The following is a 24,696-nucleotide window of genomic DNA, read 5'->3' as shown; positions in this document are numbered from 1 at the left end:
GGCAGGCGTGGCAAAGGTATGGAGGTGAGAGGACAGCTTTCAGGAGTTGGTGATCTGTCCTGTGAATTCTGGGTTCATATTCAGGTAGGGAGATGGTTAACATATGCTTACGGTGTGTACAAGTTGTCCTCTGACCTCCATACACCTGCCGTTGCCTGCCTGCCCTAACCCACAGATAAAATGTGCTTAACGTAACTTTTTTAAGTAGAAGAGCAGTGAGGATGAAAACATTCTCTTGGCAGAATCTTGGCTTTAGCGTCTTAGCAGAGCAACTTCAGCTCAGACTGTGGACTTAGTGTATTTTCTACTGTCCCTAAATGGCCTGGATCTGTATTCATGAATTAACTGAAAACAAAATGGCATCAGCTCGTACGGCTTTGTTTGACCTTGAGGAAGGACTTAGAAATGGATGTCATTTGCCTTTGACATCTATGCTAGAAGAGATAAAAACACAAGGAGAAAATCTATTATTGAAAGAGGGAAGACTGAAGGTCTAACTTTAGAATAAATCCAATATGTTGTGATCTACTTATGTATAGCTACTGATAGGAAATTCGGGGAGTGCAGAAGAGGCAGAAGGAAATCAAATTCAGCTACTAAGATTAATAAGATCACTGATCTAGTCAACACTAAGTCTTAGAATGAAACCCATCTTGCTGAAAAATTGATTTAGAGTTCCCAGGTTTCTAGAACTGTAAGGAAAAAAGAGGGTGTGCTGTTTAAAGTACTCAGTCTGTTGTATTTGTTTTGACATCCCGAGTGAACCAAGATGCACATGTGTGCATGTGTGTGTGCGTGCACACACACACACACACACTTACACAACACACATACATGGTGAGAGAGGCTACTAGACAGTGATAAGTATTAGAAAATAGGAGACAAATTATACACCAGTAATGCAGAGAAGGTAACATGTTAGCTGAGCTGGGGGGTTAGGTAATCTATGCTGGAGATTGTGGGAACCCAAATGTGGACAGTGGCCTGAGAGGAAAAGTTTACAGCATTCTACAGAGCATCCTTTGACTCCTAGGCAGCAGTGACTGGCACCTGGGCTGCTAAGAATCATGGAAATGATTATACTTCTGAGAGAGTAGGAGCGATGCATGGCTCCAAAGTTGGAGTATGAGTTGTCCTCTAGATCTGTAGTCAGACCCCTGTCCTCCACCTCTCTCTCCTGTTCTTCTTTTTCCTTTTTCTCTATGCCTCTTCTCTGGATCTCAGCAGATGACACCCCGCCCCGGTGTACCTTGATCTAGCCAGACATGAAATCGGGGAAGCCACATTCAAGTCTTCTTTCCTTTTCTTTTCTCCCACACCATCACCACAATCCGAGATTTCATTGCTATCCCTAGTCGTGTGCAATGGCCTCCCCGTGATCTTTCTAATCCTGATGATGTCACACTTCTGCTTAAAGCTGTAGTTTGGCTCTCTAAGTTGCAGGGTTAAGTTCAGAAGTTTTGGCATACATGCAGGCAGAATATTTACATAGTAAATCTTTGTAAATATTTTTAATTAAAATATAATTTCATTTCTCCCCTTCCCTTTCCTTCCAATCCCTCCCACACCCCCCCCATATGGTGTTTTTCTTAGCACACCCTGCCTCTGTGGTCCAAATCTTTCTTTCATTATCCATTCACAGTCAGCTCACACCGAACTGTGTCGACTATTCTGTTACTTTACATGCTCTGTTCCCTTATTTGGAGCCTCCTTCCCCTTTCATACTTCTCCATTTCCTTCAAGATTTACGGTCAGAATTAACTTTTCCAGGAACCCCTGAGTAACTCAGCTTATGGCCGTATTTTATACAACTTTTGCTGTGATTTCCATTTACTTTACTGTTTCTGAGAAGGTCAGTGCTATATTCATTTTTTTTTCTCCATGCGTAATGTCTGTCACATAGCTGATTTCACTAGTGCTTGAGCTAGTGAAACTAAACCACAGGGTTTAGTGAATTCCTGTCTGGAGAGATCATAGATATTTCTGACGCTTCTGTATACGGAAGTAGAGAGATTTTTGAAGTTCGGAAGCCAGAAAAAAAAATTGCCTGAGTCCTGGATAAAACGAAAATTGCCTCGCTGGTTTCACTTGTACATTTCCGTGCCAATTGGCTCTTAGGACAGGTGGAACAAGAAGAAAAACTGCATTTCCCGTCATGCCTCTGGAAACCACTCCGGGTGACTCCCAACGTCCCGCCCGACTCACGCGGAAACGAAAGGATCACTTCCGGTTTTGCAACCCCGGGAACCGGCGGCGTCGATCGGCCCTTTAAGGCCTTACTCCGAAGCTCCGCCTTCGCTTGGGTCTTTCTAGAAAGGCAGCTTTGGTCTGGACCCAGCGGGACAGGTATTATCCGGCCGCCGTAGGGGGACTTCTGCGGCCGTGTGCTGCACGGGGCTGGGAAGGTCCATTCCTCTGGGGGTTTGGGGTTCCAGCCGGCTCGGGAAACAGGTCGGAGGATTGTCGCCTGGCACTGACGTTTTCCTCTTCTTTGCTGTCGCAGTGTCCCGGGCTCCCGTGTGTCTTCCATGGCGGATACGACCCCGAACGGCCCCCAAGGGGCGGGCGCTGTGGTAAGTAAGCAGCCTGGTGGCCCGGTTTCAGAAGCAAGAGTTGGCGAGGAGCAGGAAGTGTTGAGAGGGCTAGAGCGTTCTAGAAGCCTCTGCCTGCCGGACTGGGGTTAGGGAGTGGAGTGCGGGTGGAGAGGAGCTCTAAGTTTGTTTCAAAAGCGACCACAGGCAGTTCTGGATCCGGTAGCCTTCACCTGTCAGCTGGGGATATTGGGCCTCCTTGCCCCTTCCCACACCCCGGTTTCCGATCGTCTTCGGACCTAAGGTTGAAGCTACCATTTGAGGCAGAGGCTTCAACCCACACGCCTCGGGGTGCGTGTAGTGTTGCCCTTTGTACTTACTTTAGCCTTTTAAGAAATCTTGCGAAGGAGAGAGTGGTGTGTTTCTTCGGTTAGTCGTTTACTGGGAGGAATACTGCCCTTTTGTGAACTTTATAATTAAAGTTAGTTCTGCAGTTAGACCCGGGGAGTTTTTGTTCTTTAGTCCTTAAGTTGAAGTTTAGATTTTTTTTAAAAAAGCGTTTTACAACACCCCCTGTATACATGCATTTACTTTGCTGACCCATTTGGAAATTCTTGCTAACCCACACATATTTTAAGTATTGTTTTCCTCTTCACTACATTTGGGCAATTTAATATTGATGCATGTTAACCTAATTTGTTGTCCATGGTCAGATTTCCTTAACTGTCCCTTGCCTCTTCCCCTCTTTGGGACGCAGTCATTGCATTTATTTTTTATTTATTTATTTTTTTTCCGGAGCTGGGGACCGAACCCAGGGCCTTGCGCTTGCTAAGCGCTCTACCACTGAGCTAAATCCCCAACCCCATAGTCATTGCATTTATTAGTCTTATCTCATTACTCACAGTCAGTCAAAGGAAATTCCTCTATTCTCTCTCTGGGCTTTGGAGACACAGCTAGTTTCAAAGGTCTAGACCCGTTTTGCAGAAGGATCCAGAAACTGAAATTTCGTTTTGATTGTGCCCTTCTCAAGACACAAGAACCATTTTGTGTTGATTCTTTCGGGAATTCAGGGGTGATGTTTAAGGTGATATCAACTCACTTGCCAGTGTAAAAGTAGATTGTCCCCTTTATAATTAAAAAGCCTAATACATTGAAACTGAATAATTTTTCCTCAAGGCTTGAGGCCAAATATCAATTAAAATGTTGTTGTTGTGGAACTGTATATATCAGGCAGTTCACTCTAGAAAAACTTAAACCAGCCTTTTAAGCTTTTGTTGTGTAATAGAGTGAACATATATACAAAAGACCTAGATGAAGGGCTAGGCTCATGTTTATAAGTTAGTGTTGCTTTTGCAGAAGATCCTAGTTCAGTTCCCAGCACCCACATTAGGGAGCTTACGATCACCTGTAAGTCCAGCTCCATGGGGATCCTCTGGATTCCATAGGTTACTGTATGCACCTCACACGTACAATTAAAAATAACAAAATCAAATCCTTAAAAGTAGATGTCTGGGGGTTGGGGATTTAGCTCAGTGGTAGAGTGCTTGCCTAGCAGCCGCAAGGCCCTGGGTTCGGTCCCCAGCTCCGAAAAAAAGAAAAGAAAAAAAAAAGTAGATGTCTGAAATAGATAATTCAGTGGCTTGTTAAGGAATGAAAACCCTACACAAATACTTAATTTATTAGGGAGTATCCTGTATGGCAGTCGGAGGACAACTTACTGTTATAAGTTCTCTGCCTCTGTGGTGGTCTCGGGGTTTAACCTTCAGTCGTCAGTCTTGGGAGTGTGTCCTTTTACTGCTGGGCCCAGCAAATGGATTGTAAAGAGAAGGCTCTTAGCAAACTGAGCATGGAATCTAGATTACATCCTTTCGTTTGGCTGCTGCTATTGTCAACTAAATTTAGTACCATCACAGTATCATAGCTGAGTCCAGATAGGATAAACTAGCAGCATATTTTATTCTTGAAATTACTAGTATGTAACTAAAAGGCATGCAATAAAATACACTTGAATTTTTCCTAAAAAAAACTTTTCATGGACAAAAAAAAAAGGTGAAATTGCATAAAAGTAGTATTTAAAAACTTGAGATAGATGCATAAATGTGTTTCAAAATCATCTTATTGGAAGCCCATCTAGAAACAAAACTCCACCACATTTAATGAGGATATGTATTGTGAGACTCCTTTTACTTTATATACCCATGTATGTTTCCGTATATTAACATCTTTGAGCATTGTAGTTAAGAAAATGAAAGCCTCTTTAGGAATTGGTATGAGATACTTGTTAGTGCTAAAGCAGATTTAAGTTCTTCTTTCATGATAAGCTTAATCTAGGGCCACTGATAGCAGGGTAAAACTTGTATGGAGCCTGTAGGGGATGCAGCGTACTATGATCTGAGAAGCAGATAGCATTTCATACTTGACAGGCTTATTTCCAGTGCCTCGGCTGTGCTAGGCCCTTCAGGGTGTACATAGACAAATAGCCTACAGACTAATGAGTTCTGTGCCAACTATTGCAATGAGTTTTTGTTATGGATTATTTAAGACAAACCTAGTATTTGATGCTTTATTCAGTTCTGAGTCCTATTTGGGTTTGAGATTTCTCTAAGAATAGACATCATAGTTCTCTTGAGAGCCATTAGTTGTTACTTAAAGTTGTTTTAAAGTAGATGGAGCCATTATTATAAATGTTGAAATAGCACAGAAAACTTTACTGTCCCGATTTTTTTTTCTGGAGGGGCCTCTCATGCATATGTGTGACAGAGACATTAAGCAGCGTGAGTTTCCAATTAATGATCTACAAAAGCCAATGTTACAAAGGGTGGTTACCGCAGTCCTTACAGGAATAAAAAAATGCATAATTTGTCCTTAACATTATCTTTGGGCTTAGTTTACCCTAATTTTCTTATTTTTTAAATCTAGCAATTTATGATGACCAATAAGCTGGACACAGCGATGTGGCTGTCTCGCCTGTTCACAGTTTATTGCTCCGCTTTGTTCGTTCTGCCTCTTCTTGGGTATGTATTATCATATTTCTGACTGGGAGTTGTTCAGTCGGCATCTATGGACTGCTTCTTAGCTCTACAGTCATTAGACTGTCAATAGGATTAAGACTAACACAAAACCCGGTTAAGGCAGCAGTAATCCAGTAATACCAGTTAGGACGTTTTATTTCTGGTTTGTGTGACTACTTACTGAAGATCTAAGGAGACCTGGATGTCTTGGGTTGAGAAGTTCTTTTTAAGCTGACAAAAGAAGCCTGCTTTATCTTAATCAGTTGGATGTATATTTGAAGGACGTTTCCCAGAATGTGGAGTACATTTGTGTAATGTGTTTTCTATTAACAATTAAATGATTTAGGTGTTGTGCAATTATGATGCAATCCACAAAGGAGGAAGAGTCGTGGTAGCTGTTGATGTCTTGATAGCTTTTCCTCTGGTAATTTGCAGGTTGCATGAAGCAGCAAGCTTTTACCAGCGTGCTTTGCTGGCCAATGCCCTGACCAGCGCTCTGAGGCTGCATCAGAGATTACCACACTTCCAGTTGAGCAGAGCATTCCTGGCGCAGGCCTTGTTAGAGGACAGCTGCCACTACCTGCTGTACTCACTCATCTTCGTCAACTCCTACCCAGTTACAAGTATCCTTTCAGAGCCGTGACAGTGGACTTTCTCTGTTGGAATTCTGTCCCCAAAATTTGAAATGTAAACTCTGTAGAGCTGTTTTGTGAATTTAAACTTCATCTCAATGTTCTTGGCTCTTGTCGACCTAGACATTTAACAATTTCCATTCAAGGCACACACATATACATGAATTCAAAATTTAAATTTTTATTTCATTGACTTAATATTTTGGTGGAAAGATGCAAATTTTATTTTACGTACATATATGAGTGTTTTGCCTGTGTATATGTATGTGATCATATATGTGCATGATGCCAATGGAGACCAGAAGAGAATGGTAAAACCTACAACTGAAGTTGCAGGCAATTGTGAATTACTGTGTGGGTGATGGAAATCGAACTCAAGTCCTCTGAACAGCAGCCAGTGGTCTTAATCTCAAGCCATCTCTCCAGTCCTATAAATATGTTACTTAAAAAGAAAAATCTTTGACTCACCCAGCTTCTAGTGAACTAGGCACAAAAATTAATCTAGAAATGACTTAGTAAAATAAATAAAGTGAATGCAGTCTGCTATACATAAAATAGAAAGGACATTTATGCTAAGTATAGTAGTATAGGCCTGTAATCCTAGGAGGCACAGGTAGGTTTAAAGCCAGCCTGATTTACATAGCTAGTTTCAGGGCAGCCAAGGTTTCATAGTGAGACTCAAAAACAAAAACTCGTCTCAAAAAACAAACAAACAAAAAAAAAAACCTAGCGAGTTGACCCAGCAAATTAATTCTTAGGAGTCGGGAAGAGAAGTACTGAGTGGTGGCAAGAACATAAACTAGTGAGGTAAGAAATGCTAATTAATTCAGAAAAGAAAGGGGGGAACTACAGCAACGTGGAAAGGGGCCCAAAGGAATCCTACATCTGCATTTGGGCCTTTGTTCTTAATGTGGTACATTGTCCCTGCCCTGTCAGTGACTGGCACTTAAGAATACAAGGGTAGCCTTTTCACCCCTTATCTTTTCTAAATAATTTAAAAGTGACATTGAACCAGGCATGTAATCGAAGCACTTGGAAAATCAAGGCTAACCTGGGCTTCTGTGAGATCCTGTCTCAAAAGCCAAAAGTTAGAGAGAAAAAGAGTGACATCAGAAACTAAGATGAGTGTTGTAAAGATTTGTAAACTGTAGGCAGTTAGGGATAAATTCCTCATACAAATCTCCTTGATCTCCATGTAGCCATTTGACAGAGAAGGAAATGGCCTAGGAAGATGAGGTTTGTGCGAGAGCCAGAACAGGAACCCAAGGATCTTGGCTCCTAGCTGAAGGAAGGCTGTACTTTGGCATCGCCTGTTACTGAATTAGGCTTCAAGTTTGGCGGTGTCAGAGTTTAAGCTGAATTATTTAAACTTCAGCAGAGTTTCACATGGGCTCTTAAAAGGAGAAGCTTGTAGTTTTCAAGTTTTTAAGGAGTCTGATTCACTAAGAAGTTTTAAACCAGACATGGTGCTGTATTCCTGTAATCCCAGCCCTGGGAGGCTTCAACGAGGAGGAGGGAGAGTCTGAGGCTGGCGTAGGCGACAGGGAGGACACAGGTTTCTGTTTAGATTCTTCTAAGTTTGGGCAGAGATGCTTAGTGGTGATTGGAATGAGGTTTTGGATGCTAAGTAAGTTAAGGTTAAAATGAATTTGATACTCAGATTATTAGCATTTAGCAATTTCCATCCATGCCATACCTTTACCTAGACAGAAAAATAGAATGATTCATTTCAAGTCCTGTTGTTATCACAGAGAACATCTTTAAAGAAAAAAAGATTTTTATATATACAGTGTTCTGCTTGCATATATTCCTGCAGGCCAGAAGAGGGCACCAAATCTCATTAAAAAATGGCTGTGAGCCACCATATGGTTGCTGGGAATTGAGCTCAGGACCTCTAGAAGAGTAGACAGTGTTCTTAACCTCTGAGCCATCTCTCCAGCCCTGTAGAAAACATCTTAAGGCTAGTTTTTTACCATTCATCATTGATAGTCTGTCATTTACTATTTGACAGGTTTTCTGTTAACAACCTAGCAAAAATTGGAGGAGATCTGTATCCACTGCTTTCTTCTGAAATGCTGAATGAAAATTGTGTATTTACCCACAGTGTAAGGCCATACCATTGGACTTAATATAAAAATTCCTTGCTTATTGTAGATTTTATGCAATCTGAAATATACAGTCTTTTTTTTTTTTTTCCAAAAAGTAGAGTTTCTCAAAGTAATGGGACTTAAGCCATTAACTTTTGTCCACAGTGTAGATTCATAAAAGCACTGTAGAAGACTGTGTTTAAGATCAAATTGGTACACTGGAGAAATGGCTTGGCAGCTAAACGGTCTCACCGCCCCTGCAGAAGATCCAGGTTTGGTTCAAATACCTATAATTCCAGCTCTAAAGGATCCAGTACCCACTGGCCTCCTAAGGCACCTGCATGTGTGTGGTGAACATAGATTCCTGCAGGCACACACAGCTAAAAGTAATAAATCCAAGAAAACCAAATGTCTATTGTGGGGTAAAAACTGTATTCAGTCATTTGAGGTGGCCTGCAGTATAGTTTTATTTAGGAAATATTTGTAGTACTTTACTAAAAATGATTTGACTTTGCAAATAGATGGAAAGATTTAGAAAGAAAGTTACTTCCTTCTAAGTGGCAAAACTTCATTTGATTCAAAGATGAAAGAAAAGTTAAACTCACAGTCAAGTGTTGATTCAGCTTTACTTTGCACATAATACATAGCTATGTGCATATGTGTGCATGGTGCTCAGAGTCGTAAAGCATGTACACGTGTGAAAGCATGTACACGTGTGCACAGTGCTTGGTGATGTGAAGGCTTTCCTTAATGGCTTTCTCCAGTGAGTATTTTCCCAGTCTTGTTATTTTCATTGCTTCATGCTGCCACATACACTAAGAAGGTCCTGGATGTAAGTAAACTCTTTGTGTCTTTGGCTTGAAGATTGTACGTAGTTGGCATGAGCTTGAGTTTCAGACAGTTTGCCTCAAAAGTCCCTGTGTTCTCCACAAACTTTTGTAGATTTTTTTTTTTAGATTTGAAGATTATATGGTTGAAATATAACAAAATTTTATTATTTTATAAAGTATTATTTTATAGAGAAAGGCTTGTTCTTAAAATTGCCTTCCAGTTCCCTGAAGTTTGAAATATGTATGTTCACTAAGGTTTGACAAGTAGGCAGAAATCTCATTTTCACTGTCACTAACTTATGCAGCATAGAACCATGGGAAGTGTGTGTATTGTAACTTTAAGAGTTGTTTTCCTGAATTTTATTTTATTTTTTGAGGCTGTCTCTTTATACAGAGTCCCTGGCTGTCCTGGAACTCTATGTAGCCAGACTGACCTTGACTCACAGAGATCCACCTACCTCTGCCTCCTGAGTGCTGGGGTTAAAGGTGGGCACCACCTTTCTTTATTTCTTTATTTCTCTAGCCACAGGAGCACTAAGGATTTCATAATCTGTAGTGTTAGTTATCTAAGGGTCACAGGTATTTTAACTATTGCTGGACAGTCAGATTTTTGTTACAAATGGGGAGAAATAACCACTATTTTTTGTGGGGAGGGTGGAATTTAACTTTCCGTGGGAAATAAAGAGTGACAAAATGTGTTGACATGTTTTGGGTTCTCTTAAGAAACATAGACTAAAGCAGGGAAGTACAACGAGCAAGTTCGTAAAAGTTACTTTGAAATCCTTGGCCTTTGGTTGCATTACCTGTTAAATATGCTGATTAAATAGACGGTGAGCCTTCCGTGTTCATTAGTTCTTGAGTTTGACCAACCATAAATCAGAAGTATTACCAAAAATAGTGTCTGTACTATACAGGCTTTTGGTATTCCCTAAACAGTACAGCGAGACAATGGCAGAGCTTTTGTGTCACACAAGGCTGTAAGTGAGGCAGAGAGGGGTCACTGTTAGAAGGTGAGTGCGTTGTGTGTGCACGTGGTGCCCTGTTAGCGAGCACCCACATACTTTGGTGCTAGGGTGACTGACTTGAGTTGTTAGAGATGCCTCGTTACCTCTAATGCTTTTTTTCTTTTGTTTTAGGCAAAGGGTTCAAATAGTTTACCTCTGTTGAGATCCGTCTTGGATAAATTAAGTACTAATCAACAAAATATTCTGAAGTTCATCGCTTGTAATGAAATATTCTTGATGCCCGCTACAGTTTTTATGCTCTTTAGGTAAGAATTCAAATATGCTGATTTTGAAGGATTGATAGTAAGTGAGCATAAAGATACCCACAGATTTCACTCACAGAATGTCAGTGCTGCCTTAGAAGAGTCATTGAGGGATTTGTGTTCTCCTGACCCCCAGGGTTTAACAGCCTTTAGAATTATTCTTTGACATTTTATACACGTGTATATTATTTTTACTGCCATGCCACCCCCATCACTCTCCTCTTTTCTCTTGAGACCCTTCCCCACAAGCCCACACTTAGATGTTCGATTATTAATTAAATGTATTTGTTAATAACTTAATGCATGTGTATAATACACGTGACCCACCTGTATTTCCCTCTCATCCTTCTCAATATCTGTTCCTCCCGACAAGCACCTTCCTGTATTTTTGTTTTGTTACCCACTGAGTTTAGACCAGGGCCATCTGTGCGCCAGAGCTGTGGAACTATCCACTGTGGCATGGCAGGCTCACCAGTAAGTGTACAGTTGAAGAGGATGGCTCCTCTGTCCCCAGCAGCCATGAGTAGCCCAGGGACAAGGACTTTGTCTTATATACACTGTGAATCATCATTTAACTCTTACAAATTAATTTTTGAAAAGTAATTTTTAAAATGCTACATTTAAAAGAGTTTTTTGTCTTAGTTGGGGTTATTGTCACTGTGATGAAATACCACAGCCAAAGAAAGCGACTTGGGGAGGAAAGGGACTATAGCTCATAATTCCTTGTCATTGCTCACCATCGGGAAGTCAGGCAGGAACCTGGAGGCAGGATCTGATGCAGAGGCCATGGAAGGGCTTACTGCGGCTTCCTTAGCCTCTTTTCTTAAAGAACCCAAGACCATCAGCCCAGGGATGGCACCGCCCACCATGGGCTGGGCCCTCCTCCACCAGTCACTAATTAAGAAAATGCCCTAAAGGCCTGCCTACAGCCAGATCTTCTAGAGGCATTTTCTCAACCAAGGTTCTCTCCTCTTGGATGACTATAGTGTGTGTCAAGTTGGCATAAAATTAGCCAGCACAGTCTTGGACTCTAGTTCAGTTCATTCTTGGCCATAATTGAGATGATATTCTTTTCTTAAACTAAAAGGAAACATTTTTAAAGTATAGTCTTACAATGACAGTTGCCTACAGTTGTGAACATATTTTGTAATCTGGAAATAATGAGTGAATAAAGAAAGTTTTCTTTTGAGAGGTAGAATATCACAGCCATGTTGGTCTCTCTATTGATAATTTTGCATTTAATTCTAACTGTGTCCATATCTACCTGGATGCTTTATAGATAAGCTAATAGGGGTAGCTAACCTATTGGTTTTCTGGGCCGTGTTGTCATCTATGAACTCATGATTGATCAGAGAAAAAGCCCTGCACAGGATTTAAATAAGGTCAATGTTGAGTGTGGACCTGATCTTCAGTCGTTGGCTGTGCTGTCCCACATATGGCCTCCCAGGCTGAGGATGAGCACGCATCTCTGCTAAGATAGCGTCCTACAGTGAATTCTAGTCAGGCTCTGTCTTCTCTGGTCCACAGTAAGCAGTTTCATGTGTTTGCATGTGTAGTCCATTCAGAAAATACATGTCTGTAGAAAGCATACCTAGGGTGGGGTGGAGGGTGTAGCTTTGTTCTTTTATTGTTTTTACTGTGTGCTGTGGTTACCATAATGCATGGATTATTTGCAGCTTGATTTTCAGTTAGGATGTATTTTTATGATCTATGTGTTGACATCTAGAGTTAACATTTGTTTCTTTGAAAGTATACATTGGGGCTGGAGAGATGGCTCAGTGGTTAAGAGCACTGACTGCTCTTCCAGAGGTCCTGAGTTCAAATCCCAGCAACCACGTGGTGGCTCACAGCCATCTATTAATAAAATAAATAAATCTTTAAAAAAAAAAGAAAGAAAGTATACATTGTTCCTTTGCGTTAGTATGTTCCATTTTATTACCTTGGGGATGGATAGTTGTTCGAATTTTTAGTTTTTCAGATAATGATGCAATAAACACCTTTCTTAGCTTGCTTATACATGTGTACCACCAGTCGTTTTTTCAACATAGATATTAGAATTAATTTTTCTGTCTTTAGGCTAAATGCACTTTGTATTTAATAGAACCACACCAGATGTTCCTAAAAATATCAATGAGCTTGTCCAGGCACTGGTCTGTAATCCCAGCATTATGGAAGCCAAGGCAGAAGATTTCAAGCTCAAGGCCAGCTTAGACTGCATAGTAAGATTCTTGTCTAGGAAAAGAAATCTGTTTACTTGCTTTTCATAATTTTGCTCATTTGTATAAGTTATTGTTACCGAGTATAAAATTTTTTAAGTGTTGACTGACCAATGACGTTTTTATATATTTAACTGTCTCCTTCCTTCCTTCCTCCCTTCCTCCCTTCCTCCCTTCCTCTCTTCCTTTTCTTCCTTTCTTGTACTGAGGATTGAACCCAGGACCTGGCATTGCTTCATAAGCACTATGTCACTGAGCCACAATAGCCTCAGTCCATTTCTTGTTGTTGTTTTTGTTTTTTCTTATTTTAAAACAAGGACTCACTAAATTGCCTCTGCTGGCCTTGAACTTGCAACCTGTATCTTCTTCCTAAGTAGCTAGCTGCAAGCCTGCACTAACAGACTCACTTTCTTTAGTAATCTCTCTTCATACCTCTTACAGATTTTTCTATAAATTTGTCAGTTTCAGTTTTCAAAGTTACTCTTTTCTGAAGGATGTCATACAGGTGAAGGCAGGTACAAGATAAAAAAGGCCTGTCATTGGACAAGAAGGAAGGATGGGTGGGAGAAGAGTTTTAGAGGGAGGGGGAGACTGGAGTGAGGCAGGAGAGGCCACCAGGAGAACATGGAGGCTGATGTTAAGATTCCTCTCTACACATTTACAGGTTGTTATAAAATATTCTTAAGGGATGGATGTGTACAGGGTTTTGAGGTCTAGATTAGCAAATTATATATTATCAATTGGATCAGAGGTTATTGTGTTGTGTGTTCTTTCATGTGGCGATTTAAGTTTAAGAGAGTTTGTAGTAGTGGAGACACTGGGCTGCCATGGAATTGAGATATACATTTCTGGCGTGGTGGCAACCTGCCTTGGGAACTAGATAGGTAGAGAGATTGTTGCCAGGCTCAGAGGGAAGCCTTGGGCAGTGTGATATGGGATGGAGCAGAGTGGGTGAGACACTTTGCTGACTGAGGTGAAGCTATCTACCAGATATCTTGGGGCACTATGGTACTGGACCTAGTACGGGGTAAAAGACACCATTTTTTTTTTTATAATTTTACAGCAACACATTTCTGTGTGAATTCTAAGGTTGCCGTATGCTGCTCAAGTTGTGGCTCTCAATAGTACAAGGCTTAGAATGATAGACTAAAAGTTTTCATATATATATTTGTTTAAGACAGGCTCTCTATGTAGTCAACTATCCTGTAGCTTACCGTGTCGAAAGGGATGGCCTGAACTCACAGAGATCCTCCTGCCTCTGCTTCCCCGAGAGCTGGGATTTAAGTTTGTGCCACTATACTTGGCTATAAAAATTTTGTTAATAGGTGGTGTTCTGATCTAGACTAGTGGTGGTGTTCTGATCTAGTTGGTAAGACTTTTACTTGTCTCTGAACCTTGAATTTTCTCATTTAAAAGGAGATACTACCCAGCATATGTAAGGCTTTGTGTTTAATTTCTAGCACTGTATTAATTGAAACAGATAAATAACAAATTCATTTCCTAAATGTGTACTGGATGTAGCCACATTTATCAATTATTAGCTCCAAAGCGCTTATACCCTAAAACATGAAGTCTTAGTTTAGAATTATAATAGGTTTTAACCTCATTGAGAACAACTCAGTTGAGCTCATTAAGGCATTTATTTAACACTGTGGACCAAGATATCAGCATCTTAATTGTCAAGAGTTTACCAGAAATATTTTTAAAGATAATTTTTCACTAGAATTTATTCCTTTAATCAACTAGTGTGTGTGTGTGTGTGTGTGTGTGTGTGTGTGTGTGTGTGTGTGTGTGTGTGTGTGTTTGTGTATGGTGTTATACATGTATGTTTTATGTGTGTATAGATGCTAGAGGTTGATATTGAGTGTCTTCCATTATCACTCTCCACAGTTTCACTGAACTGAGAGCTCACCATTTTGCCTAGACTGGCTAATAGCAAGCCCCAGGGCACATGAACTCGGGTCCTCACGAATGTGCAGCGAGTACCTTAGCCGCTGTTTATGAGTCATCTCTCTCATCTCTTACCCTTTGGCTCCCAGCTTGTCCATACTCCTCTTCCCTCCCAGCCTCTGATGACTACTGTTTACTCTCTTCTTTGAAATCTGCTCTCTAGCCACTGCATTTGAGTGCGTGTTTAATCTTTCTGTCTCAGGTGTATGTACTTTATGTTGTGTGAGTGTTTTATCTGCATGTATGTGTACTGTGCCTGGTGTCCACAGAAGCCTGAAGAAGCCATGGGACTGGATTTATGGATAGGTGTGAGATGCTGTGGACGTATTTTACAAGAGTAGCAAGTGCCTGTAACTGTTGAGCCCTTTTTACAGCCCCACTTGTCATTTAATATCCTGTTGAGTTCCATTCATTTTTTTCACTAAAGATGATAGTGTCTCATTCTTTAGGACTGACTATCATCGAGCCATGTATGTATAGTATGTATAGTTAGGACTGTGTGGCACATTGTCCGTGCATCTGCTGATAGACAGCGCCTTTGAGCCTGTATCCTGGCTGTGATGAGCAGTGATGCAGTAAGCATGGACTGCACAGGTGACATTGACGCTGCTGCTCTCATTTCCTTTGGATGCTTGCCCAGAACTGGGGTGGCTGGATCCTGAGGGCCTTGCATTATTTGTCCCCTTTCCATGGTGTTGGGACTAGTGCACATTGTCACCTGCCACACACTCATGTATTAGTTTTTCTCTGCATCCTCACCACCACTAGTTGTTTTTTGTTTGTCTGTTTGTTTTTTGGGGTTTTTTTTTTTTTGCTTTTTTTTCATAATCCCTAATGGATGAATTTGTAAACTGCTTTGAGTAACATGATGTTTTAACAATACTATTTTTCAATGCATAAACATGGAAGCCTTCTGGTTTCTGGTTTTGTGTGTATTTAATGTTGTTCATCAGTATTTTATAATTTTAATTACTTTATAAAGTTTATTTGTCTTTGGGGATCAGGTCCACAGCTTTGATAGGGCTCTACCACTGAGACACCTTTCATGTGCAACATTATATTACATATAGAATACTTAATAATTTAGTATGTAACTTAAATATTACCCAAACCATAAAATTAAAGTGACCATGCTATCACTACTCTATATGCTGCCTTCATGGCAGACACACTGATTAGTAGAGGCCGTATTACTTAGAACTCTGTATTTAAAGATAAACTACAGTCCGAGTTTATCTTGTACGTGCATGCACATATGTGCAAAGACAGATAATCATTGTAAGTTTGTTTGCTTCTCTTCATTCATTTTAGCTCTTCTCTTTTTTTTTTTTTTTTTTTTTTTTTTTTTTGGTTCTTTTTTTCGGAGCTGGGGACCGAACCCAGGGCCTTGCGCTTCCTAGGCAAGCGCTCTACCACTGAGCTAAATCCCCAACCCCTTAGCTCTTCTCTTCTCTCTTCCCTCTTTCTGCTTCCCTATGTTACTCCCAGGTTTTGGGTTATGAAAAACAAGGCCTCGTTTTGTAGCACAGGTTATTCTTGAAGCAGCGCTCCCACCTGTAATTATTGAGTAGCAGGATGCTGGTGCTCCATCACACTGTTGTGTTTTTTGTTTCTTTTGAGGGGGTTAATCCTCAAACAAAAACCATGGGTGCTTATAGGATGTTTTGTATGGTAAGCGGGTGCTACTCTTAGCTATAGCTTTATTCTTTTTCCTTTTATTTTGATAGTGTTTGCTTTCTTTTTTTTAAGATTTATTTTATTTTTATGAGTATATTGTAGCTGTCTTCAGATACATCCAGAAGAGGGCATCAGATCTCATTATAGATGGTTGTGAGCCACCATGTGGTTGCTGGGATTTGAAGTCAGGACCTCTGGAAAGAGCAGTCAGTGCTCTTAACTGGTGAGCCATCTCTCCAGCCCCAGCTTTATTTTTATATTAGAACCAGTTTAAATATTCCTAAAAATAGGGAGGCTTGTTACATAATAGTAGGAAAGATTTTTTGGAATACTTGAAGCTGTAAAAGGAATAAGATAATTTGCACATTATCACATACATATTACATGCTAATATAAGTTAAAGTTGGTTAATAACAAAGTGTGTTCTCTGATATAATTTTTGGGTGTGTGCAAGAACTAGTACTTGCTTTTTTGTCTCACATTCATATTGTGTCAAAGCCTTCAAGAGTTGGTAAATAGTGAGTTATGAGGAGCATTAGGCTAGTTAGTCATTTTTGTGCACTCGTGTACATATGTTCCGCAAGGATAGATTGTGGAGAGTGTGTTATAAAGTTTAGAAAGGGCTAAGTTGGATAATGGGAAAATTGTTTTAATGAATGTTTTCTGTATTTTCTGTTACAATTTTCAGTTTAGAAAATTGAAAATTACTTCAGTCTATTTGTTGGGTAAAATATACATAACATTAGGTAATAAGCTTCTACTCATGTAAATTATTTTTATTAATAAGTTACTGTACAAATTGTGACTCCCTGCCCTCGTGGATCATTGGCTAATATCAGTCTTAAGTGGGCCAAGGGAGCAGACATGGGGGTGGTGGGTCTCAGAAGCCCTGTGAGCATGTAGGGAGAGGACACACCAGGACCAGCTGCAGGGAGGCAGATCAACTTTACTTGGGGTCATTCAAGGCCTATATAATTTTGGGCAACTGGGGTAGGAATATTCAGGATGGGCAAAGGTACTGACGGGTTGGGGTACCAAAATACCTCATTAGCACGGGGAAGCATTTCAGGAATCTCAGGTGCTAGCTGAACGGGTTCTTATCAGAAGAAAGGAAGTTGAACCTGTAACCTAACTAAGGCTACGTGACATTCTTCAGGTAGAGGTGTGGGGGTTTGAACTCCCAGACAAGGTCAGAGAAGGGAAAGCCCTGCCAGTGAAGGGAATCTTCTGTTATATGCTGAGCTATCCAGACTGTATTAGATTTCTGCCTTAATTAGTAGAGTTTTCCCACACAAATTAGAAGAAAAGGTTAAAAATAGTGACTTAAAAATTTCAATTATTGTATATGCCTTCATATTTTTCTTTTCTTTTTTTCTTTTTTTTTTTCCCCTAATCTTTTGTTGTTGGGTTTTTTTCTGAGACAGGGTCTCACTATATGACTGTGGCTGTCCTGGAACTCACCATGTAGACCAGGCTGGCCTAAAACCCCCAGAGAACTCCACCTGCCTCTCCTCCCAAGTTCTGGGATTAAAGGTGTGCATCAGTACACCTGACTTTAAAAAAGTTTTTTTTTATTACATCAATTTTTGTCTGTGTAAATGTGTAGCACATGTGTAGAGGCCATAGGTCAACTTTCAGGAGTTTCTGTCCTTCCATCATGTGGTAAGGACTTTGTCTTGGTGGCAGCACCTTACCAGCTGAACCATCTCTCTGCCTCACATTTTGCTTTTTTAGAAGGTTGGCCTCTAAGTTTTTCTCCACCTCACTCCCCCACCCTGCCTTTTTTTTTTTTTAAGAATAGAGTTCAGTGTAGGCAAGCTAGCCTCAAACTCACTAGATAGCTAAAACTCACCATCTGGCTGCCATCTTTTAAGTCCTGGGATTATAGGTGTGCTGCCGTGTCTGGCTGCCCATTATGTATTTTTCATAGCCAAGATTTTTAAATTACTAAATACAATATAATTTACTAACTGCTGCTATATGCAGTTATATGCATAGTTCATCCTCCTTCCTAGCCAGAGTCTTCTATGTGCCTGGTACATGCTCCATCGAGCACTGAGCCATGTCCACGGCCCCATTCCTTGTTTTTAGTTATTTGAATGTTTTAATACAGGTAGTTTTTTAAAGAAAGAATTCCAGACTTGGAGTTTCATGAAAGACACATATACATGCCTCTGGAGGTATTAGAATTATGTTTTTTTTTTAAGCAAGAATACTAATTATTATAGGCTATGTCAGTGTATTAGTATAGTTTTGAGTTTTTATTTACTCATATAAAATAAACCTTTCTTCATGTGGAGCATTCTTTTGAGCTTTAAAACTTGGGCTGAGGTGCTGGAGAGATGGCTCAGCGGTTAAGAGCACTGACTGCTCTTCCAGAGGTCCTGAGTTCAATTCCCAGCAACCACATGGTGGCTCACAGCCATCTGTAATGGGCTCTGATGTTCTCTTCTGGTGTGTCTGAAGACAGCTGCAATGTACTGATATAAATAAAATAAATAAATAAATCTTAAAAAAGAAAAAAAAAAAAAACGGGCTGAGCAGCGGTAGTGCAGGCCTTTAATTGTAGCACTAGGGAGGCAGAGGCAGGTAGATCTGTCAGTTCAATGCCAGCCTGGTCTATAGAGGGAGTGCAGGACAGCCAGGGCTACACAGAGAAACTAGGGGTTCTTTGGGGGGAGGGGTATAAAATCTAATTGTAAGTGGCATGTGGTATGACATATGCATGTAGTCTCAGCTCTCTGAATGCTGCAGTGGGAGACTCAGGAGTTATAGGCCAGACTGTAACATATTGTGACCCTGTTTTGGAAAACAAAACATTGAGCCTGCAAGATTAGACAGGTAATGGTACCTGCTTGCCAGCCTGACAGTCGAGAGTTTGATCCCTGGAACCCAAGGAAACATAAAAGGAGAAATCTGACTTTACAAACGTTACCTCTGACCTTCACACAAAGATACCCACATCACCACACAATCAATCAATCAATCAATCAATCAATCAATCTCTCCCTCTCTCCCTCTCTCCCTCCCACCTCCCTCTCTCCTAAAGTTACCCTCTGACCTTTACAGATACCCACATCACCACACAATCAATCAATCAATCTCTCCCTCTCTCTCTCCCTCCTTCCCTCCCTCCCCCCTCCTAAAGTTACCCTCTGACCTTCACACACAGATACCCACATCACTACATAATCAGTCAACACACTCTGTCTCTCTCTCTCTCTCTCTCTCTCTCTCTCTCTCTCTCTCTCTGGCACACACACACAAATAATGAACAATTTTTTAAAAGTACCCATAAAACCTTTGATTTTATCAATTGTCTCTGCTAATTATAGAGGTAATATCTAATATTTTCTGAGTTTTAGTATATAAAATTTTAATATGAATATATTTATAAAAACTTAATAAATAACATTTTGTTCTCTTCTTGTCATTTATACCCTGTTTCCTTTGCTAGAGTGGTTTGTGCCGAGATAAGTCATTGTACTGACCATTTGATAGACATTTTAAGTTGCCTGTAATTTCTGAATGTATATATGAACTAGCAGTGTGTATTCATCACTCTTGTATTTTTTATTTCAGTGGTCAAGGAAGTTTGCTTCAGCCTTTTATATATTATAGATTTCTTACTCTTCGATATTCCTCTAGAAGAAATCCCTATTGTCGGTAAGCTGTGGCTAACTTAAATCTCTTTTGTTTAGTATAGTGTCCAGATATAGTATTTATGACTCTTAGAAATTTCTTAACTAGTAGTTTAGAATTTAGAAGGAAGAAGTATCTTTGCAATTTAACTTATGCTTTAAAACTAAAAAAAAAAAAAAAGCGTAGTTTTGCAGCAGCCAGTCAATTGTTGACTCACAGGCCTCCATCCTGATAAATGCACTCTTTATGTTGAAATGCGCTTACTACCCCTACCCCAGCAAACAGCTTAGCAGCACAGGGCTCCCTAGACCTCTTGTTCCTGGAGCTGCAGCTGTCTGCTGTAGGCCAGTACCACAGTAGAGAATCGTGCCACATAATGCTAGCCTTACAGAAGATTGACGTCTGAAGGATGCTACTCTGAGTGTCTCCCACTTTTGCAGTACTGGAGGTTAGACCATTCAAGGATGGTACTTTATCTTTTAAGGTACTTCTAGTGCTTAGGGAATATGTGAAACGTAAGCTCCATTTCTTAAGGACTTTCTTAGTTGAAACAAAGATGATATGTAAAACTCACGAGTCATTTTTACAGTAGCCTCTCCGTAAGCATACTGTAGCTTCCTGTACTTTTTGTTACATGAGATTTAAAAAGCTCATAGCTATGCATGGTTCCAGAGTGCTCTGGAATCTGGCATTCTCTGCACTCGGGAGGATCCCAAGTTAAGGCACAGCGAGCAATCAAAATTATCCCTGAGGATCCACCAAATTGACTTCTAGTCCAGTGTACATCATTTTGTACATGATGTGTATGTGCGTATACATGTGTGGTGTGTAATGAAGGGTGCTTCCTGAGTAGCATAGGTCAGGCAGGCAAGGCCACTTAGCAACACAGCACTGTCAGAAACCACAGCAGGAAACTGAGTAAGATCACACAGGTTGTGTGGGCTCTTGGATAGGTTTCAATATGAAAAGAGCTAGTTTGATCAGTATCCAAGATTAAGTAATATTCAGTGAGTGTGCTCCATGTACTCATCATTAACTTCACTACAGCATTGAAACTCCGAGTGTCCAGAAAAGGTGTGAGAGAACATTTACTTAAAGAAACTGTAGGTTACCCATGTTACATAATTTTTCAGTTCTTTTTAGAATGATTTGAATTTGTCTGTTAATTGTGAAAACTGACTAACAAAGGAAAAAAGTAAATAATCCTTTTTAGATATAACTATACTTTTTAATGTTTTTATTACTTCTCTACTCAAAAAGACATTCCTCTGGGTTTCTATGATGAGAAGGGAGTCTTCATGTTACCCTGGCTGGCTTTGAAATCCTAGGCTCTCCACCTCCTGCACTAGCAGCTGAGGGCTAGGACTGACAGATGTGCATGGGTCCACCTTTAGTTTATTCCCTACGGTGTACTCGGGGTTCATCCTTTACTAAATGGTTTGGGCTCTATTTGTTTTGAGACAGGCTCTCCTCTCTGTGTAGCTTTGGCTGTCTTGAAACTTACTATGAGCACCAGGCTGGCCTCAAACTCAGAGATCTGCTTGACTCTGCCCAGCAAGTGCTAGGATTAAATGTGTTCGCCACTTCACCCAGCTACTTCTTGAAATTCTCTTTGGTCAGCTTTTTCTTCTGCAATTCTTGTTTGTTTTTTGTTTTTTGTTTTTTTTTCAGAGCTGAGGACCGAACCCAGGGCCTTGCACTTGCTAGGCAAGCGCTCTACCACTGAGCTAAATCCCCAACCCCTTCTTCTGCATTTTTTAGCATTGTTTGTATTGATTGACTTTTTCTTGTGTTTCTGAACAAAACTATCTTACCTTACAGGAACTTGTTTAACGAACTGAGGATTGTTGTTGAACACATTATCATGAAACCCTCCTGCCCGCTGTTTGTGAGAAGACTGTGTCTCCAGAGCATTGCCTTTATTAGCCGGCTGGCACCAACAGTTGCGTAGTTTAACATCTAGTTAAGCTGTGTTTAGAAGATTAGCATTATTAGCTGGTAATTCGGATAGGGGTCCTAAATTACAGGTCTAACACTGACCTCAGTTCAATTTACATGATTTATATCAATGCATCTCAAGTCAAAAATAATAATTTTCGTGGCATGTTAAATCAAGCCTTTAACACTTTGTGAGGAAATTTTACTGTCTATTACTGTCAGTGGTTACATGAGTTGTGTTTAGTGATGAATGTTCGTACATTGTTTTAGATGCTGCTGCGCCTACATCATGAAGTACATTTATTTCTTTTTTCTTTCTTTTTTTTTTTTTTTTTTTTTTTTTTTGGTTCTTTTTTTTTTCGGCGCTGGGGACCGAACCCAGGGCCTTGCGCTTCCTAGGCAAGCGCTCTACCACTGAGCTAAATCCCCAACCCCACATTTATTTCTTTTAAAAAGAATTCTGAAATTCATTTTACCCTAACTATTAACCCAAGTTATGTTTGGAATGAGTTCATTATGGTAATAGATGAGTTCAGTATATTTTGAAACTGTATTTTTCCATTCTGTAATTTTGGTTGAGATTTTAGGAGAAGCACATCTCCCTGCAGGTTCAGTTCACATTGTACTTGTGCTGCTTTCTAGGACAAATGTGTTCAGCTTGCACTATTATAAAGAAGTTCTGTATGCATTTTATGACCTGTTAAGCTTTCATTTCCATAAACCATCTGTGGCTTTGAATGATGTTTGAAAAGTGGTTTGACTGTAAACCTCTTTTGGATTAGATCTTTAGGGTCATGTAATCATTTACTCTAGACACAGAGACCTACTGACTAACTTTTATAAATGTCAACCAATAGATTATCAGTGTTGCAATAAAGTGTAGAACTATATAGTTCCAGAATGTTGACTTTAGTTTTCTTGGTTTCTTAGGCTTGAAATTTCCTAGCCATGTGCAGCAGCAGTTCAGAGGCCTTTGAAAGGATGTGATTGAAGACAGCATGTGATTACACTTGTATGTTCTGAAATAATGAAGAATATTCTGTAGATTACATGTTTATCCAGCAGATATGATTCAGAGGGTTTAATGGAGAGGGTTATGGGTAAGGTAATTATTGGGGAATGGGCCTGGGGAGTAGTTGAGGGGAGTAATGGGTGTTTACATAGATAAGTTGGGGGACTGAATGTATAATGCATCTGTGATTGAGACTGTATAACATGGTCAATTCTCTTAATTGAGTTCCCATCTATTCCTTTATAAAAGTCATTCTGATCCTTATTACTTACTGTTGCATGATTGGGAGTACTTAAAACACTACACAGTTTTAGTATACAGTAATGTAATGTGGCTTTTTTTTGTACCCAGTTCTATCTGCATGTAATTTGGATTTTTCAAATACATTCATTAGTAACTTATAATATCAGTTTTCTTTGTGTTTAAGTTCCTAATCTACAGAAAGGTGATAGTCTTGGAGTAGATTTCCAGAAAATACTACTTGATAGCTTAGCTTTAACCAGCTACTTTTATATTTTTGTAATATTTATCCACCAAGTTGGAGAAGCAACCTCATAATATCCAGTCGATTTTTTTATGTGTGCCTAGCCTCCTTATCACTATGTAATCTGATGGTTTTAAAAATACAACTTTGGGGGCTGGGGATTTAGCTCAGTGGTAGAGTGCTTACCTAGGAAGCGCAAGGCCCAGGGTTCGGTCCCCAGCTCCGAAAAAAAGAACAAAAAAAAAAAAAAATACAACTTTGTAGAGCAATAAAGTGACTATCTTGTTATGTAAACATACTGATTTCTAATGATGTTTTAAAGCATTGTCTGGAATGACAATTGAGTTATGGCAGCTAAAGGGATATTTATTTTGAAATGTTTTTTTCTCCTACATTTTTTTCCCCCAATCTTGGAACATTTTAGATTTACAACAGCTTCTAAAACAGTGCTGAGAGTGCCTGTGTCCCTCTTTCTTTCCTATTTTTATATTAGTATCTTTTAATTGGTAGGACATATATGCAAAGAAAGATATTAACCTCAGATTAGCTAAAGTACAAAATGTATTTGTATTTCACCAATTTTTCCATTTGTGTTGTACGTGTGCTGTATTTGTACCAGGATTGCCTTTTAAGTTTCAAGGCCTATCAATGAGTTTGTTCTTTATGATAATTGGTCCAAAAGCTTCCCTTAGAAGAGCCAATAATGCTGAGTTTAACAAGAATTTTTTTCTTAAAACTTGTAATTTCAAATGTTTAGTGATATAATCAAGACTCTTTAATGATATTGCAGAATTTCGTTTCTGATAACTTGTACTTGAATGGAGGTGTAGATTTGTTTCTTAAGGAAAGATACAGTATATAAATAATATTCTCAAGCCCATGAAAAGGCAAATTTTATAATTTGAACATTGCTAGATGTTAATTTGCATGAAGTTGTAGTTAGAAATCTTACCTTCTGTGAATATGTACAGTCAGCTGATCTGGAGTCTGCAGTTAGTGTTTCCATGTACACCTATCAAAACCAGGACATAGAATGGTGCATAAAGTGTGTGTTACGAAGGAATTTAACACTGTATAGCTATGCAGTTTAAAGGAAGTTGATTTACCGTGTAGAACATCTAGTGCTTTAGAAACGGGAATAAATAGTGCTTTTGGTTTTAAACCCTGTTGGTCTTCATACAAAGTCTTTGGTTTTCTAACAAGCATTCTACTCCTTCTGTATACTTCACCTCTCACCCAGTTGGCTGTATTTTAATATTTAAGCCACAGAGCAATTTCTTAAGTATAATTTGTATTTAAATTTCCTTGAAATAAAATTTCACTAAGGGAGTGACACTTTTGGAAAAAAAACGAGAATTTTAAAGATGAAGTTGAAAAGGAATGTCAAGGCAAGCTGGTAACAAGCCTGAAGTTCTGGAA

The 24,696-nt window shown here is 39.7% G+C and overlaps 1 protein-coding gene across 2 annotated transcripts; it reads left to right on the top strand.

Annotated features, from left to right (window-relative positions):
- The first annotated feature begins 2,207 nt into the window (after window positions 1-2,207).
- On the top strand, window positions 2,208-24,439 carry Tmem33 (transmembrane protein 33). 2 transcript variants are annotated; one of them, NM_001034198.2, is made up of 9 exons: window positions 2,208-2,346; window positions 2,504-2,573; window positions 5,451-5,545; window positions 5,978-6,165; window positions 9,026-9,093; window positions 10,228-10,361; window positions 19,784-19,867; window positions 21,665-21,785; window positions 22,712-24,439. In NM_001034198.2, exons 2-9 carry the CDS (start codon window positions 2,529-2,531, stop codon window positions 22,715-22,717), a joined length of 741 nt encoding a protein of 246 aa, NP_001029370.1. In that variant the 5' UTR covers window positions 2,208-2,346; window positions 2,504-2,528; the 3' UTR covers window positions 22,718-24,439. The 2 variants fall into 2 exon arrangements, with proteins under 2 accessions (NP_001029370.1, NP_067703.1); NM_021671.5 differs by having other exon boundaries at window positions 21,665-24,439.
- Window positions 24,440-24,696: the final 257 nt, after the last annotated feature.

Source organism: Rattus norvegicus, chromosome 14 (genome assembly GCF_021556685.1).
Source record: "Rattus norvegicus strain SHRSP/BbbUtx chromosome 14, alternate assembly SHRSP_T2T, whole genome shotgun sequence".
NCBI lineage: Eukaryota > Metazoa > Chordata > Mammalia > Rodentia > Muridae > Rattus > Rattus norvegicus.
Note: the sequence above shows the minus strand (reverse complement) of the source record. Positions and strands in the feature narration are given on the sequence as shown.